At 34.4% G+C, this 19,775-nt stretch overlaps 1 protein-coding gene across 1 annotated transcript in view; it reads right to left on the reverse strand.

The window, feature by feature from the left end:
- The window catches only part of DNAH8 (dynein axonemal heavy chain 8), a 121,122-nt gene extending 103,989 nt beyond the window's left edge, over positions 1 to 17,133 (reverse strand). The window contains 14 exon segments of the mRNA XM_033512619.1: positions 544 to 643; positions 1,098 to 1,174; positions 1,696 to 1,893; positions 2,881 to 3,027; positions 4,310 to 4,411; positions 6,679 to 6,786; positions 9,204 to 9,317; positions 9,690 to 9,866; positions 10,880 to 11,043; positions 11,398 to 11,587; positions 12,910 to 13,058; positions 13,930 to 14,014; positions 16,195 to 16,329; positions 16,942 to 17,133. Of these exon segments, the coding sequence (XP_033368510.1) occupies positions 544 to 643; positions 1,098 to 1,174; positions 1,696 to 1,893; positions 2,881 to 3,027; positions 4,310 to 4,411; positions 6,679 to 6,786; positions 9,204 to 9,317; positions 9,690 to 9,866; positions 10,880 to 11,043; positions 11,398 to 11,587; positions 12,910 to 13,058; positions 13,930 to 14,014; positions 16,195 to 16,329; positions 16,942 to 17,133 (1,938 nt within the window).
- Positions 17,134 to 19,775: the final 2,642 nt, after the last annotated feature.

Raw genomic sequence — 19,775 nt, forward strand, 5'->3', positions numbered from 1 at the left:
ATTTTACAGACAAAGTAAAAGTTTACAGTCAAGTGATATGAGCAGTTCCCAGAACTTAATTCTCATTTATACTTCAGTCAGGGTGCACTACAAAAATCAGGAAAAATTACTTTATAATGAACATAAATGCAATTCACCTATATTTGACATGTATTTTATGCTGCCACACCATTTGATAATAGCTGCTTATCCATGCAAATTAACTGTGGAAGCCTCATTTAATAAAAAAAATCCAAGAGGTACATGCAATGTACACAGCCAGTAAAGAACATGCCTCTTTAAATTTAATTGAGGAAGGAATAACAGAAAATATTTTGGTTTCTAAAGTAAAATTGTGATGACAAATTTTTCTTCAACCGTGATTGGGCATATTTTATTGCCAATCCACCAAGGCCATTTTCTGTAGCAGGAAAACTAAAGTAGGATAAATTGAGAATTGGGAGAAAATTAGTGAAATAGGCAGAATAAATAAAAATTATTCCTATTAAAATGCTTTCTCCAATTTTAATTGATGTTTACAACTTACTGAAAGGAAATCAATACCTTTTTAGTAGTTTCGAGTTCTGCTACATAATGTTGAAGAATACAACTAACTGTACGTGCTGTTTCTTCTTGAAGGCATGGCATATTCAGATTTTGAAACCTGTATTAAAAATTAGTAGCCAAAATGACATTTCTAAAATAATAACTGTTTTAATTTATTTTGCGCTATATGAACATTACATGAAGTGAAATAAGCAAAAAATCTAGGAAATTCTTTTGAATCTAAAAAACTTTTCTGCTTTGAGGAAGTTTAAACAAGTTGAAAATTTCTGCCCTGGTGAGTATTTTGGTTGCTGTCACTTAGTAAGTTTAAGGCTTTTCCTTCAGCATCCTTTTGTGTATAAAAATATACTAATGAAATTAAGAAACAGAATATATTGATTCTCGTAAGAAAGATAAAAATATATTTTGTATCATGATTATGTGGTTCAGAATATCAGTAATGAAAAATTCTCAGTCAGGTCCTTTGTTCTAAAATTTGCTGGACTGTTTAAATTGTGCTAATCAGTAATTTCAAGTTACTTTAAAATATTTTAAAACATAGTTGCCAATACCTTTGAAGTAACTGAAGGGAATTCTGTGAAGACAAAATTTTCCGAAAACAGGTACGCATAAAAGTCTGTAGCTGTGTCTAAAGAACACATAATTCAGTGTGGTTTTTCAGGTCAGAGAATAGTATTTTAATGATATTTTCTTAACATAGTAGCTTTTGAAATTGTTACTACTTAAAGCACACAAAGCGCCCTTCATCCGGCCACACTTAATATAATTAATAAATAGCTAGTTTCAGTCAAATAATCTCTAAAATGTCATACAACTCTATGAAATAAACTAATTAGTTGCAGCTTTGTTCTGCCCAAAATCTGACTACATTTCTTCAGGCTAATAAATGGCTTCCACATAGATCATTCTCTCAGGTTTCATAATTTTTTGTCATTTTGACTGCAGAGTGAAAATCATCCATGAGCACTGTTTGATATACTTTACACCTTCCTTTGAGAGAAGGAGAAGGAATGGAAAAAGCCTTTCTCCAGACAAACTCCATGCATTTTAGAAGAACAATGTAGCCTACGCACAATTCAAAGTCTCACTGACCATCAGTTTGATACATTCTTTCTTGAGTAAGTTATAATAAGTCACAATATTTCTTACCTCTAAACGTTCAACTTCTGACATGAATTTCAGAAAATCCACATCAAATTCTGTTACTTGCGGATCAAGAGTGTCATATGGTTTCTTTTGAAAAATGTGGTAGATATTTTTGAATTTTACTGCCATAAGATCTATACCTTCAACTGCACACAGAGTCAGTGCATTAAAATTCTGTTCTACAGCTATCATCTCCATTATCTGAAATAAAGATATTATATTCATGCTCATAATTAATTCTTTGTTATTTTCTCTATAAAATAAAATCTGGATAAAATAAAATAATCAACAGCCACTCCTCTAGCTACTCCATCTAGAAATGTGTTGGTTTTGAGTCAAGTATCCTCAATACTTGAAGCATAGTTAATTCAGTTTTCAATATCAGTTCTCATCACAATTCAACACAAAGTAAAATAATCTTTGTTTTTCATAATGATAAAGAGGGTTTTTTAATGTTTTACTGCTAGATCCAATAGGACAATGTGGAAAAGGAGTTAAAATGTGGCATGTATGTACTGATAACAAAAAGGTATCTCAAAGAATAAAAGCACACAAAATAATAAAAGAATAAAAGATAAAATAATAAAAGAATAAAAACACACTAAAATCTCAGTATACATAAGATTAGTATGTGTACTGAGTGATGAAGAAGTACATCAAAGACTCACAGAATTCCTACCTTGTGATGATTATCATCTTATCCCTTGTCTGACCTTATTCTGTGCCAAGAAGGACCTATTACCTTTTCCACTCAAGAATGTTAGCTTAAAATCCTTTTGATGCATTACCAAGCTAATGTTAAGACCATATCAAGCAGCAGAATCATCTGAAGAATTGTGTTTAGCAGTAAACATGAGCTTTTAATGTCATTCAAAAAAAGCAGAAGTGTGTTATTTTTCACATAATTTTAAACCTCTTAAAATAATGATCTAAGTCTAGGTCAATCAGGTAATTTCTCTCCACACTAAAAGAGATAAATTGACAAGTTGAGGAGTCAACTGTGAGATAATAGCATCAAGCACTGGGATGACTTACTCTGTGGAAGTGTCTAAATTCTCTCAATAGAGAGTAACAGACTCCTTTAAAGGATGGTTAAGAGAATGTATGTTGGCAAGCACCTACTTTGTAAACACTTTTTTGGAGAGATGCTTCTTCTTTACTAATAACAGCAACAGCCAATATACTCACTTTTTCTAACCTCCTACAAAAAGCTTCAGATTTTCCAAAAATGTACATTTCTGACACTTCCAATGCCTTTTCTCCTAGATTTTCTGAAGTCTCTTGCTTAGCCTCATGGAAGCATCTCTGATATTCTTTCAACAGACATATGCATTCCTAAGAAGAGAAGGAATAAATACCATATTCATTATGCTATGCTTATGAGAGAAGGACTAGAGTACACAAACCGATTGACATTCCAAAGCCATTAGTCATCACTTAATCTAATTTCAGTCAACAGGCAACAACAACTTAAACACAGTGGTTTTCTTTCAGTGTTGGAAGTGTTTGCAACATATGAACAAGCATACAGTAGTACATTACAGTGAATACACCAGAGAGTGGTGGTGAATGGTGCTGCATCCAGTTGGCAGCCAGTCACTAATGGTGTCTCCAGGGATCAGTGCTGGGCCCAGTTCTGTTTAGTATCTTCACTGATGATCTGGATGAGGGGACTGAGTCCACCATCAGTCAATTTGCAGATGTGGGTGTCAGTGTTGATCTGCTGGAGGGTAGGAGGGCTCTGCAGACGGGCCTGGACAGGCTGGATAAATGGGCCAAATCCAACAATTTGATGTTTAACAAGACCAAGTGCTGTGTCATGCACTTCGGCCACAACAACCCCCTGCAGCACTATAAGGTGGGGACAGAGTGGTCAGACAGTGGCCAGGCAGAAAGGGCCCTGGGGGTACTGACTGAGCACGAGGGAGCAGTGTGCTCACATGGCCAAGAAGGCAAATGGTATCCTGGCCTCTATAAGCAATAGTGTGGCAAGTAGCTATTCTTCCCCTCTATTCTACACCTTTTGGGGAATATAGCAACTCAGTAATTGAAGTCTGGAGAAGGAGAAGGTAGAAATGAAGTTAACATTGGCAACCAGTATTCCCACAGCTACACATATTCTACCATAGCATATTGCATTTGCTTAATTTATTCTTAATAGGTCACAATCAGATGAAGAAGTGGAAGACTATCTTAACACTGACCTTTCATGGTATGCCAAGGAAATCTGGAATGAAAAGGAACTACTGTAACAAAGTCAGGATCTATTCAAATACCAGATTTCCCATGTTAGAGGAAGATGGTACCATATCAGAGCTGTATCCTCCTTGACAGCCTCTCTTCCTCAAAATGGAACAATGTGGAATATTAATCCCTTGGTTGCACATAAAGCAAAGATGCCAATTCTAAGGTCAGTGACAGACCACACTGATAAAGATGAAGCCATTGTAAGTTCAACAATGCCCATGGGCTAAGAATTAGGAAAACATTCAAAGCATCATGAAATAAAAAAAAGCCAAGAGGCATGAAGCACTTGATACATATATGGACTTCCTTATTATATCAACAGGTAATCAATAGGTTTGACATGTAAATAATAAAACACTGAAATACAAACATTGATTTTTCCAATGACTACTGGAGTCTCCTGATCCCAGACTCGATTCAAGCCAGCATCTGTAATGTATGCTTTACATGTTGTGACCATTTGGTTTGTAACCTAGGGCAGACAAATGAAAAAAGTTTAACGGTAATTTTAAGCTTAATGGTAAATTTGCCTGTTTCACAAAACCTATTAAAATTCTCATATACATGCGTTAACACTATCAGATTTGGAATAAATTTCACTTGTGGAAATAATAGTGGCTAAAAAATATATGCAATATATACAATAAACACCCTCTAAAAACTCAGAGAACACTCCCAGAAGTATATGTAAATCCCAGGACATATTTTAGGTCTTATAAGTTCAGCAATACACAAACACAGAATGTGTTCAATCAAAATTCAAGAACAAAAGAATTTATTGAATTCCAACTATTCTTCATTTACATTGTTGTCTCTACACTATGCAGTACTTATTTAAAGACTGGCCTTAAAGAATTTTATATCCTAGTAGTATGTCTTTACCTTGATTTCTTGTAGCCATAGAAAGGAGAAAACATTCTTCTACATCTCAACCATAAGAATCCAAAGTTAGTAATGAGAGAGAGAGAGAGAGAGAGGAGTATGTGCAGATATAGAAGATATATCACAGAGGACAACTGAAACAGATCTAAACAGGCAGAAATTTTTTTTGTCTATTAAATTATATGAACAATTCAAAACAATTCTCCTGATGATGTCATTTGGCTTTTGCCTTTTTTTTTTTTTGTGTGCTCTCTGTATTCTTCACACACGTATTTATAACTCTGTCAACTATTGTATTAGTAACTAGTTTTCCAGCACTATTCCATGGCCTTTCCCTAAGCAGAAAGACAAATTTCAGAGCTCCAAGCCATGGGAGGTACAAGGCCCCATCTTGTTTCTTGCTGGGAACCAAGGCCAGGAACAACTATCCAAGATACATTCTCATGGACAATGTACAACTAGCGCTGAAGGAGCAGCTCCAGAGAAGGGGCTTGACCTGGGGAAAAATTGCATCACCACTTGTCCTCCGTATTGGTGCTTTTTATCAATTATGTTCGTTTCCTATAAACTATAAATGTGTACTCATCCCTGCAGGGGTGGGCTTTTGCAGACATCTTTCCATAACTGCCTCTGAAGGCATTCATTAAAGATTCTCTTTTATATTACCTCCTTACTAAAATTATCTCAATTTTCATTTCCAGATTGGGAAAAAGACAACACTGACATGAGAGTACAGTAAAGCAGGTCTTAAGTATCCCTAACTGAAAAAAAGACTAGAAACTGCCATACCAAAGACTGCCTCAAACTTTAAGAAAATTACTGATGAAGTTGGAGATAGGACCTCCAGTGTCACTTCCAATGGTCATTAAGTAGAAACAAATAGTAAATAGGGACCTTAAGACACTGGATTAAAATACAGATTTTTTTTTTTCTATCTCAAGCATAGCTTCATGCAACCAGTTTGCTATTAGCCTCTGTAGTGAAATACTCACTCCCTTAGACCTTTAAATAATAGACCACAGCAACAGTCAATATATAAATGTACAAAGACCCATTATATGACAGGTAATAAATATCTAATGTGATATATAGAAAACAGCCACAGCCATGAATAGATACAGATTCAAAAGAGCACATACTTCTTAATGTCCTAGTTCAAATTGAAATGTAACAACATTTTATGCTGAACCCTGCAGTGTAAGGGAACAAAAAATGTGTGTCTGTGTAATGAGTGTCTACCGTGAATTTCCCCTGAATGCTTACTGCACGTGTGTGGTTTAGTAATGAAGGATTCCTTTACCATAAAAACTTTATGCAAACCATCTTTGCATGCAGTGAATACCTGCATTCTGCAAAAGACATTGGTATAAACACATAGCCAGTCTTAATTTTCTCCTTAAGGAGGTAAAGTTTATGATCTGAAATTCAATTAACTTTTCCAGTATGACTTGCTCCAGAAAACAGAAACCTTTTATCTTTCACACTTTTTTGGAGGAACAGTCTAGTCAAATTGACAGCCATCTGCCATTAGGTCTTCAAGGCTGAGAATAAAAGAGCCTTTATGGATTCTGTGATTTAGGAAACAACTGATCAGATTAATTCAGATCAGGACATTAATCAAAAATATAAAAAAATTAACAGTGAGGAACCAAGAACAAACAAAGGTCCCTTCAGAAGAGAAGTCTGTAATCCAAGTTTAATCCTCTCATCATCAACAGAGTTCTCTTCCTTTCCCATGCAGAACCCCACTATTTACTATCACTTTTAAACAAATATTCTACTGATCTAAGCAAAATTAATTTTTCTCATGAAAAGTCACACAATTTTTGTAATTATGATTTTATTTAATATACTTACCTTTATAAGTAATGATGTAATTCTCTCAGAAGTATTGTAATATTTTGAAACACGGTGAACCATTTGTACAGCCTTTATCAAGTTTGGTATTCCCTGTGTCATTAATACCTCAAAGCAGAGTTTCAAGAAAAAATTTACTTCCTTTTCTTAGTAACAGTATTTCCATTCTATTGACAACTTCTAAATTATATATTTACCTAAGTCACATGAATCAGTCTTTAAAATGTCATGGCAGAAGTTTTCTTATGAAAAAAGACTAAGCATGCTCAATAAGATTTCAAACATCAACCAACAAGAACAATAAATGGCTAAGTTTGATCATTGACTAAGAAATCAGATTAAAGATGTTACAAGATAAAATAACTGTAATATCTCATTTTGATGAACAAAACTGAACACTGTTTCAAAATGTAAACGTTGCATTTTTTGGTGCAATAAAAAGCATTTTTCTGACAGCAATTTTCTGGGATGGATGCTTTTGTTTTCCTTCAGGTAAGGCTGCTAATGTACTTTCATTGTGTTCATATAGTTTTTCGTTCAGACACTTCAGAAAATTCATAATTGTCACAATGTTAGTTTCATTAACAAATGCCCAATTCTTTTCAGCTTTACAGCAAACATCTAAAGCTTTCATACATTTTGTGAAATCAATGTTCATGTTGTTAAAATCATACTGTGGCATTACAAGTACTCAGTAGCTCAAACACTTCCAAAGTATTTTCATGGGGAAAAAACCCAAACAAAAGCAAAAGAAAAGGTAAAACATTATAATTCATTAACATTAAAAGGGACTTGTAGAAGCTGCAATTCAGAACATCAAGAAAGTAATTTTGGCAGTAACCCCTCAATGGAGAAGCCAAGCTCCTGTAATTTACTTTGAGTTGTGAACCCAAACTCAATACTGTGAATAGACATAGAAGGCATTTGCATTTAGCAAGAGTGTGAAATAAATGCTATATAGCATAAAAACAACCATTTAGGTCCATATTGTTCATCAGCAATACTACCCCTGAAACAGAATCAGGGGATTCTGAGTCTATAGGTTTTCTTTTTCAATCCTTGATGAAAAAACCCTGAATACTGAACTGTGTAGAAATGTCTCTGACTCAAAGCCTCGAGTTAAATGTTCAGTTTGAATTTTCATACATATATCTACTTCATCACAAATGTCACTGTGTGATACTGCATACACTAAATGCCATATTTTATGTACACACCAAATATCATCATAAATCCGCATGCATTCCATTCCTTATTGACTAATATATAAAGGAGTTGTTCATACCAGATACTAAATGCAACTCTACACAGAATTAATGTCTGTTTAAAGCGGGATGTATTTAACATGGAATTCATTGTTTTTAAGTTGAATATCATAGAAAATCCTACCTAAATTAACTTGATCTCAGGAACATAATTAAACAGAAATTCATATGCATCCAATTATTCCAGACTAAATAAAGAACTCTAACTATCTTGTATTAGTAAAATTATGAACTCTTCAATGGGTTTGCACCCACTAATGTCTGTCTTTGTTTTTAATACTAAGAATATTTTCTTCATAACACCTATGAAGTAGTTCATCAGTATGGCCTGGTACCTGGCACCCTCTAGTGATACCTTGAAGAGCTGAAGCTAAACAGCTTAGTGACACTGGTTATCATACTTGCCTCTCATACTATTCCATGCAATATGAGCCCTATGTCATATATTATCCAAGTCTTTTGGCTTGCCCTTAAGTTACAGCTTTGTAGTAGGATCCTAAGCTGCCAGAGATTCAAAAGAAATGCAGCACTTCCTGACAGAGGGAAGGATGCACATAGGACCAAAATGTGAAGGATTCAAAAACAAAGGAGAATGAGCACTATTTTTCTAGGATATTTGCTCCTTTCACCCTATTCTGCAACAAGCATTAGGAAAATACATCTGTTATAATAATTAATAGTTATTTTACCAAATAACTAATATCTTGAACTAGGACTGAATGGTGTACAACCAATTGTCTAAATTCTGACTAGCAGGTAGTCTATCTGCAAAAAGAAGCAGATAATACTGTATCCTATACTAAATAAAAATATTTTTCCCACTTAGGACCTCATAAGGTTTCATTATTTTCTATAAAACTAAAATTTTGGTACTTCAGTTACAGTTAAGTGATCATTGACAAATATGGAATTTCCAGGGGAAGACATATTTGGAAATTTTTGTATTATGAAATATGTAGCTGGTTTAATTGCTCTTAAAAATAATACCAGCAGTAGGACTGATGTATTAGACAATCATATGCATTTATGCTTATTTACTAAATACATATTTCAAAATACTATGTTTTATGAAATATATAATAAAATAATGCTTCAACATTTAGCTTGATAAGTTTTTAGAAAAAAATCAAGAAAATAAGAAATAGAAATTAGAAAAAATTACTTTTAAGTAAATATAAGGAAGGAAAAAATTATTTTGCTCTAGGATTTTCTATGTAAATACCTAAACTGTGCATAAAGAATGGTGAAAGGCATACTTACAACATCAGTTGTATAAAGTGGCTGACAAACTTTTTCAAGTGTGCCTAGGTATTTCACATTATCCTTTGATTCATTTGCTGCATCTGTGATTTTGCCATCTAATTCTTGCCATGTCTAGTGGGAAAAGAGTACTGTGAAAAATTTCATATGCAGTGAACTGTTTCTTTGACTTGCACTCACTTGCCAGAAGTAAACTTTGGTAAATTTATTTTTAAGAGGTATTGTCAAAGCGGGCAGTAAAAATTAATTTATTGCATTTATTACACATATAATGTATTTTATGCTCATTTTTTTTTGTTTTCCTAAAATGTCTTTTTCTTTGTCTGAATACATTCAGCACACCAGCAACATCTCTAAATTTTCCTCTTTTAATTCTCCTTGGCAAATCTCTTTTATATGAAATAAAAAAACCAAAAACTTAAAAACAAAAAACCCAATAACCCTTATAGTAAACAAACAGCATAAAAAAAAATAAAAAATAATTACCTTTAGTATTTTAGAGTGTGCAACCTTCAGAACATTAATAACAGCTTTACAGTTTTGTCCTTTGACCTGTTCGATAATAAAGTTCAATTTAGCAGATGTGTATTTCCAGTTCTCCAGTTCCATCAATGGACCTGAATCCTTAGCTTCTCTCCTTAACTGTTTGCTCTCAATCAGAACCTGCAACACCATTGGGGAAAAAAAAAAAGAAAAAAAAAAAAGAAAAAAAAAAGAAAAGAAAAAAAAAAGATTAATCAAATGTCTGCTACAGTGAATAGATAAGTCATTATAGAGAAGAAATGCTATTGAGGAAACCCACTTAAAAAGGAACAAGCTTGCAGTTAGTGACACATGAAAATGGTTCACATTTGGAAAACCTTTCTAAGTCTGAATTACACTTAATCATATTCTTAAACTGAAATTAAGGCAATTAATGCATACATTAAACATGCTGTCATACCCTGGGTGAATATCAGCATATACAGGTAAGTCTTTAACCAGAATCTATGGATTGAAATGCACCAAATGTAATTTCATTTGTCTGGAACTTCAAGAATTAGTTCAATAAAAGTATTAGATATCAGTCATAAAATTATCCATTTGCATGTTGACAAATGTTCAGACAGCTCTTTTTACATTTCATTTACATTTTTATTCTTGTGAGCTAAACACATTAAATATAGTATGCCTTATAAGTAGAGTATGTCCCTGCCTACATAGATTCATATTTTGAAGAAGACTTCTGTCTTTTTCATACAAGTCTCAGACACTAATACCTTGGAAAACTGAGACCTTACCATGCAAGACTTACACAGGTAAAAATATGCCCTGCTGGGCCTGATCAAAAATTTTTAAAAGCAGTATTTCCCACCACAAGTGGCAGCAGAAACTTAACAGAATGTACAGTTACGTATGCTCTGTATGCTTATGTGGCCCTCACCAGTATTATTAGTCCTGCAACCCTCCATTCTCTTACTATTTGTGTATTAAGTGTTCAGAAACTCTTATTCTTGCTAGACTGTAAATTCCTAGGCATAAGGACTATCAACTTCACTTGTGCATAGAAGCAGAGCATTTCTCTTAATTTGGGTGGAGAAGCAGCTGAAGCCTTTGGTTAACTTCAGGCAAGTCTCACATATAATTTATAAATACCTATATTCATGCTGAATTGATGTGTTAAAACAACAACTTACATGTTCAATTTGTCTACACCATATCATAAGTACTTCCTCTAGCTGGTGAACCGTGTCATAATTGTCAGCAGCTGCAGTTATTTTATCAAAGGTCTGAAGTTCAGAAAAGTTAATGTAATCTATTTTTTTCAACTCAACTGTTCCTTCAATGCATGCTGCAGCACCTGAGAAAAGTGCAATTACAATATAGAACCAATTAATACTTTAAAATAAATTTCCACCAGTCAAAGCAATTTAAACTTGAAAATATACATCTGCAGTCAGTGTTGTTTTGATGTAATACCCATTTACTGTGTTCACATAAAGCAGAAACATATGATTTTAAACGCAGTGATAAAAAAGCAACGCGTCACTATTTTCTTAAGAAAATAATCCACCCATGTATATATTATGCAAGTAACTGATAATTTTATTTTTCCATGCAGAATGTGAAAAGTTCCTTATACATGCACTATGGCCTTTAAATAGAAATCCTTAAGCAGAATTCCTCTAGTTTGTTTCCTAAATGCAATGCTTACCTCCTAAAAATGAAATGTATTTCTTAATTGTTTCCACAAAATTCTGCTTATCTTTTGTATCCTCTTTGGACTGACCTAAGTTACCCCAATTACTTGTGGCAAGGATAGCAGAGAGAAACACTTTTTCTATTACATCTTTAACACCACGCAAGACTCCATCAGTGGCATCCAGAACACCAAAGGAAATTTCCTGCAGTGTAAAAATATAATTCTTATCAGATCAGTAACTTACACTAGAAACAGTATTATATGTTCAATTTATTTTTATAAGAGCACTCAAATAAGCCAAACAAAACTTTAATTTAAGGAGAGAAAATCCTTACAAAAGACACCTACAGTGTACCCCTAGGATCGTACTTTCAATAAAAAAGGGAAGTCAATAATTATTTAATATAGTTTTAAAAAGCTGTCCGCTTATGCTTTTGTTACATCAGTTATTTATCTATCATACAGAATTTGGAAATTTTGAAATGGTAGAAAAATGTCCTCTCCCATTAATTAGGTACTAATTAATGAATTGCAAGTAGCAAAAAACTCAGAATATCCTTATCTGAAATTATATTAGAAGCAATTATCTGACTAAATATACATCATTGCTAATCAAGTTAAATTTTTGCCTACTCTCCAAAACAAAACTTTACAAGGTCTAACTATTTCTAATATTCCAGTATTTTTAATATCCTTAAAATATGCAAGTATTAACATACACAAGTGTAACAAACTTCCTACAACAGAAATTTCCTTTCCCTACCCTTTCAGCATTTGGAATTAATTGGGAAAGTATCTGGTGGAAAAGTAATATTTATGACCAACACTGAGGCCCTTGATAAAGACAGACCTTGTATCTTGCTTCTTACAGTGTTTTTTCTCTTTCACCCCCTTAACTCTCAAAAGGAATGGAATATTTTAATATGAAATATAAAGCATGTAAACTAATAATGGATTTTCTGTCTGAAGAATTTGAAATAATACTAATTACAAGTTACATATGTAAAACTATTAGTTATCAATAACAGTCCATTAAGCACTGTCCAAATACAAAGATATGTAGCGATGGACAATAATGAAGCCCATATTTATATAAGAATATGTAAAACAGAAAATCTCATGCCACACAATTAACACAGGGTAAATATGTATATTGTATTTTATTTATCAAAACATGTAAACCAGAAAGGTACATGTAAACTTTTTGTCTCCTGGTATTTGCAATAAAGTCTTTTCAGTGTTTTCTTGTAGTTTAGAGATTTTAATCACAATTAAAATATACTTAGTGGCTTTAATCTCTTGAAAAACGTCAAGGAGAATGACAAATTAATGTTAATTTCTTTAGCAAGAATCCTGTAAGATATTCACAAGTATTGCTGAAGCAATACAGTTATTTGTTGTTTATTCAAAATGAGAGCAAAGTAGTTACCAGTAACTTTTGTTACATGACAACAGTGAAAAAAATAATAGAACAAAAAGTATCTGCTTTAAAGCTTTTAGTTTTTAAAATTTATGAGAGAGTACCTCATGTATAGTTTTTTCATTTATGGACGTGTCATTCTTATAGCGAATGAAATATAAGCATAGTCCTTCTATCTTGTCTGGTGTCCTCTCCACATAAAATTGCAAAATTTTACTTCCTTTTTCAACACCTGGAATTACCCGACCACACTCTGAAAAGGAATTTCATAGGTATGACTCTTTTTAAAAATGAGGGTATTATAAAATGCTTAAAATCAACATAAAGAAATAAAATTTAACATACATTTAATTTTATTAAAATTAACAAAATTTAACATTTAAAATAATTTATTTGCTTCTTTTGTCAGAGAACAAAAACCAGCATAATTTTAACTATAATTAATCACACTATTAGAAAACTACACCAAACGTATAACATGTATCTTACAAACCTATTTGGGTGCACTGTAACACACTGAAAAAAAATTTTCTCAGGCCCACAGTTCTGAAACGATTTGCTGATGACTAAGGTACTTTATTTTCATTTATCCTACTAAAAATGATGTCAGGTCTAAGTGAGAAAATAGAGACTATTAGATGGGCCCAGGTCCTCTGTGGATATATTCCTATGCATTTTGATAGCTCAATATAAATCAGTAACAGAATTATATTTGCAGTAATTAGTGAATCATTAGGGATTTCTACATTCTAATTATCATGCATGTGAAACCTGAAAATTTTAAAATATTTATAATAAATTCAAATTCAAAGACAAGTTTTACAAAAGTGCTTTTGAATGAACTGTGGACAAAACTCACATATGAAAAAGTCACAACTAATTCAGTATTTCAGGATAACACTTTATAGTCTTTCTTCCAGGAATCACTAAAATTGGGATTCTTTTTTTTTCCTAAACAATTTGACTTGAAGTAAGCATTTAAAACATGAATTTTCAGACCTCAGAGCAAAAGGCTGCAAAATTCTGAACAAGCAAAAGCAGATTTTATTCTGAGAAACCTCAAACAAAATGAACAACAGAATGCACTGTTACATGTGCCTGTATTATTATTGCTAAACATTTACCTATTCCTCGTGGATCTCCTTCTTGATAGAAAATTTTCAATGATTTTCTTCCTCCCTTGTCAAAAAAGGAATCAAAGGCATCAAACTGTTGAATCAAAGAGTGAATACATGTTACTTAAAATATTTTTATGTGCTTTTAAGACGTGCAAAAGTAATTTGATCATGCTACTGTTTAAAGTTTTGTTGGCAAGCAATGTTTATCCTCAAATATTGTGAGAATATAGGAAGTGTCGAACTGAAGGATTCAGCCATGGTAGTGAAATATCCCGTTTCCTCCTCATCAAAATAAAAGGTCAGAAATGTAGCAAGCATGTGTGGAGAGGCATCACCTGTTCAAGGACAAAGGATACACTTCTAGTTGTGGTATATTTCTTATGAGCATGTTTTTTTTCCCCAAAAAATAAGCAAATATTAAAGCTGAATCAGAACAGTGATGGGAAAATGAGTGACACCCAAGTGGACATAATTTAAAGCCACTCTTGTGAGAAGACAACAATGCATGAAAATAAAAGAAATAATAGCAAGCCAGCTCTAGAAGTGCATTTCACTTTTGTTAAGAGCACTAGCGAATAACAAGGGTTAAACAGAGAAAAATACATTCAAAAACCCACCCCCAAAATAGTGAAAGAAAAAATTGTTAAAGTGCTGAAAGCAAAGTGAAAGAAAGCAGGAAAAAATTCACTGCTACAAAAAGCATTCCAGCTTGTGAGGCAGAGGACAAACAGTAACTTTGGGGTTTGTATGATTCTACACAGAAAGTAAGATGTGAGCTGTCCCCACAGCTAATGATTCTGCAAAGAGCTGCTGTTTCAAGTCCATGTGGTTCTCACACCCAGTGTTTTAATATATATGCACGCTAAAACACTTTGAAGGGCGAAACCTAACTCATGGATATCAAAGACATACATATATGGGAATTTATTATATGACAATTTGTTGAGGGACAATGCTGATGCAGTTGCAACAGCCTAAACTGCTTATAAATAAACTAAAATTAGGAGCACAAAAATTTTTCACATGGTCATGGTAACAGCCAAAAAACCCCCAAGCCAACTCAAACAAAAATAGACAAACAGAAAGACCCAAACCAAATACAAAAAAAAACAACTCTCAAGAACCCAAAATTTCTCAATTTCTCAAGTGTTGGGGCTAGTCAAACTTGGTGTAGAACAGCAGTTTCACATAAAATCAGAATGATTTAAAACTATATATCATTTAGCAAATGTATAAAAGTGATAATACTTAGCACACCTCTATGCTGTGTAAGCAGAAAAAAAAACACAAATGAGGCTAAGTACATTTTATGACATAAAAATATCAATAAACAAACAAAACACAAACAATTAAAACATTAAGGCTAAATTTCGCTTGTAACTGTAGAATTGAAGGTCTAAGAATTGATTTGTTTTATCAAAGGAGACATCTGGCAGAGTTTAAATGCCAAATCAAATCTGTCTTAACAGACAAAAATAACATTAATCAGATGTAACAACAGTCAATAACAACAATGCAATCAGAGAAGTCAAGACATATATTTTCACAACAGCCATACTGAGTTTTGATAATCTACTAAAAGCACAGTATAACTGTTTTCTTCTGTTTGTTTAATCATTTTGAAACATCATGAAAGACAATACTAAACACACAAAAATAATGAAAACTTTCAGAAGTTCCACAGGTTTGAGATCTATACAGTCTACAAACCCATTTAAACCAATCTTTTAAAAATCCAAACATAAATAAAGCATTCGAAACTGAAATTTCTTAGTGGGTCTTTCAAAAATTTTCATAGCATTTAAATGGTGCAAATTTAATCTTTCTTCCTATTACTAACATGCTAATTATCAAAATGCTCCCATAAGTTAGGCATTTTTGCAGAATCTTCAAAATTTCAGTGAGAACTTGTCTAACAAACAAAAGAGATCATAATTAGAACATAATAAAGTCAAGCTGAGATGGATTAAACTGTTTAGAACTGGTAGATATGAAAAGAAATCCATTGGTCAAAATAACAGCATTATTTATATTTACCTTGAGGTAAGAAAGATGAAAAAGCCACAATCAAAAATCTTGGGGATATTTACAAATCTCCTAGGAAACTTAGCTGTAAGATTTAGTCAGGTATCCTGTTTGAATGTGTGCCTTAGAAATCACATTTTCTGGCAGAAACAATCAAAAAGATTGATAACACTTCCTATCCAAGGGGTAAACTGCTACATATTTTAACTAATAATTTAAATCAACAGGCATACAGAACAGACTCACCGAAGGGACATCCAATATCATTTCTTCTACAGCTTGTAAGTCTAGGCCTACCCTGGCACTGAGAACTTCAAATATATATTTATAAGAAGCATTAACTTTTGCTCTTCGATTTTCTCTTGCTTTTTCGTATTGAATCTAAAACAATAAACAAGACTTTCAAGCTAAAAATACGCAAAGTAATCACAACGACCTTCTACTTAACTTGCAACTAATGCTGAAATCTACTGTCTTGTATTTACGCCTGCAAAATGCCCTAATCTTTAAAAATACCTAAATTTTCAGAGGCTGACAGAAGAACAAATTGGTAAGTATGCAAAGTTGAATCTGAGGATATGTCAAGGAAAACCAAACATTAAGAATAGCAGAGTTAGATTTGAAGATTTTAATGGGACATTAACTGGTTTCCTTGTTCACAATCAAAATTTCAGTTTACTAAATTAGTACAGAAAGGTTAAAACATCCATTCAAAATAAAGAATTTAGGGTGGATAAATATTTGCAGGAACTAAGCTGAGTACAGTTTTGCTACAATGTAAATTATTTAGTTAATATCTCCTGCTTCCAACCTCTATTACTTTAAAATTTTAAAATATTACAAACAGGGAAAAAAAGACTTGTTTTGCGCTAAAAATAATTTAGTAAAAGAACTGAGTCAAAACAAAAATAAAACAAATAAATAAAAATTTTAAACTAATAATTAATATAAACTGCATTTAATAATCTGATGAAAGAACCAGAAACTTATAACCTTTCTTGCTTTGAAACTTTGTACACTTGGAACTCCACTAGGGCGGTAAAACTTAGACAAACTTTGACTTCCAAAAGAACGAGACCCTTGCGAAGAGGAAAGGCTTGCTATTCGTTGAGCAGGTTGAGAAGATCTGGCTACATCTTCTCCAGTGGCTGAACCTTTTTTAGCATTTTTTGGTACTCCTGCCATTCTAAAATCTGAAATTTGAAAAGAGAAGATTAGGTTTATAACAATCCAGACATTTCAAGCCTACCTTTTCCAGAAGACAGAAGCATCACAAAACTATCTTTCCAGGTGTATAAATGTAATAGTCTCATCAAGTCCTCTTCCAGTTCTTAGAATGCCAGACATTTATATATGTTTTTATGATAGGTTACAAATGTCAAGACAAAGATTGAGGCATTTTTTAAAGACTATTTTTCATACACATGCATTTTGTGGAGTGAATGCCTCTCTATATAAAAAATGTTTTAAAATATAAATAATTTCAGTGCGTATCAGATTGCTGAGAAGTAGAAATGGTTTCAAATACAAATTACTTATTTAAATTTTAGTTTCTAAAATATATACCCAAATTCAGCAACTGAGCTTACAAAAATTGCACATACACAGGAATTGCTGATCTGCTCAGTGTACCATTACAAAAAGGATCAAGACAACTATCAAGAATTCCTTAGCAGTTCATATGAGGCCTAGAGGCAGCCTATCACTGCTGTAAAATTGTTATATACTCTTTTAGATACTATTACCTGATTTGGGAAATAAAAAATCAAAGGTGAGGCTGACATAAAAGCAACATCTGGTAGTACAACACTAGCTCCTTTTTTTACCTGTTTAAAGGTGAGAAATTTGCAATGCTCTATGGTTTTAGGCATGCAATCACCTGCTAAACATACCACCAAGGAAACCAAGAAACAAATTTAGGAAAACCACCAAAAAAAAAATAAATATGATATTTAATTACATTTATTTCTTTTTCTTCATGTTTCTTTGACTGGCCTGGTCATCTACAAAGTTAGCAGTGGTACTTTCCTCCTTGATTATTCCACTCAAGTGGAATAGGTTGGATGCTAATTTCTTTGCCTTTTAACTGATTCATTTTAGCTAATACTTTCACCTAAAGCACAAGATGAGAGAGGTGGGGTTCTCACAGCTTTCTTTAAAAAACCCCCAAAGATTGCATTGTATCCTGGCATTGTCCTTGGTCCTCCAAAATCTATACTCAACATACCTGGTGGCTCAGGTGAGATTCCTACACTTTTCAAAAACCTGTATGAGCTCCATCTGCCCCCCTTTCCCAGCTGGAATAAAAACCACGTTTTTATGTCAAAAACTCCTTTTCTTCTCACTAGGATGCTCCAAACCTTCTCTACAGGACCTGTTCATTCATGGAAAATAGGTCTGGCTTCCAGCATGCATCATCTTAGAAGAGCTGAAGGAAGAAAAAAGATAGGGAAGAAGTGGAAGATTCCCGATCACTAAACATTGGGAATACAGCCTTTCGGCTCTCTTCTGAAAATCTGAGCTGCCTTAGCTTGCACTTCAGCTTTGGCAGAGAGATGCAGGCGAAGATCCTCACCGACCTGGCTAGAACAGTGTCTCCCCACAGGGTGGGCAGTGTGGCGCGGTCCCCCTACAGCGCAGCGCCATTGGGCACTCACCTCGCCTGGCGGAGCGGGTGGTCCAGCGCCCGCCGTGGGCAGACTCCTCCCGGTTCGGCGGAGAGGCCGGGGCTGGGGCCGCGGCCGGTAACCGGGAGCCCGTAACCGCTGCGGGGCGGGCTCGGGGCGGCGGCTCCAACGCCCGCCCAAGAGCCGCTGGCGCGGGTCTCAGAGCGTCGGGCGGCCCCTAGAACGGCCGGGCAAAACTCGACCCCACAAAATTCGAACCGTCATTCCACCGTAAAGATCTCGTGTACCTGGGAACCTCCTGCCCGGGCGGTTGGCGTGGTTAAATGTGCCTTGAGTTACTTGAGTAACGCAGACTGAGTTCTGTGCTGCGAAAGTGCTTTGCTCTCGATTATAAAACGTGTGGAATTTTAATTCTTTTTTCCCATACAATGTATTCAATCCTGGTTTTCATTCTGCGTTTTTGAGAGAAATATTATCCTTCATTCTTAGGCCTGAAATTATATTTCTATGCTAAAGGATAGTGTGTAACTCCAGAGGGTGAAGAGACGACTGAAAGGAGGCCTACCACTGTGCATAAATATCTAAGGGCCAGGGTGGAGGGGTGGGAGGGGTGTGCCAAGAGGATGTTTCTAGGCTCTTCCCTGTGGTGCCAAGCAATAGGATAAGGGATAAAAGGCAGAAAGTGATGGACAGGAAGTTCCTCCTGAATATGAAGAAGTTCTTAATGTGAGGGTAACTGAACCCTGGAACAGATTGCCCAGAGATTGTGGAGTGTCCTTCACTGGAGATATTCAAAAACCATCTGGACACAATCCATGTACTCTGGAATAACACTGCATGACAGGGAGATTGGAACAGATCCACTGTGGTCCCTTCCAATCTGCCCAGTTATATGATTCTTTGACAAATGCTACTTTGAAATCTTTTCCTAGCACCTGGAGGAAAAAGCAGAAATCAACCTCTGTCAATTCTAAACCAAGGCTGCCATGAGGATGATAACAAGGCAAGACCAGGATTCCCAAACAGCCCAACACTGCCAGGACTTAAAAAAGCAGCACCATTCCAGTAGAGCGGGATTTTCAGTAGTGTCTACTCTGGCACTCGTGTGGTACCCTCAGCCTCCTAGTGGCAGCTGGAGGGATGTCTCGTCAGCAGTTGACAGGGAAGTCACCGTAGGGGATCCTCACTTTCATGACATGC

This window comes from Parus major, chromosome 3 (genome assembly GCF_001522545.3).
Source record: "Parus major isolate Abel chromosome 3, Parus_major1.1, whole genome shotgun sequence".
Classification (NCBI taxonomy): domain Eukaryota; kingdom Metazoa; phylum Chordata; class Aves; order Passeriformes; family Paridae; genus Parus; species Parus major.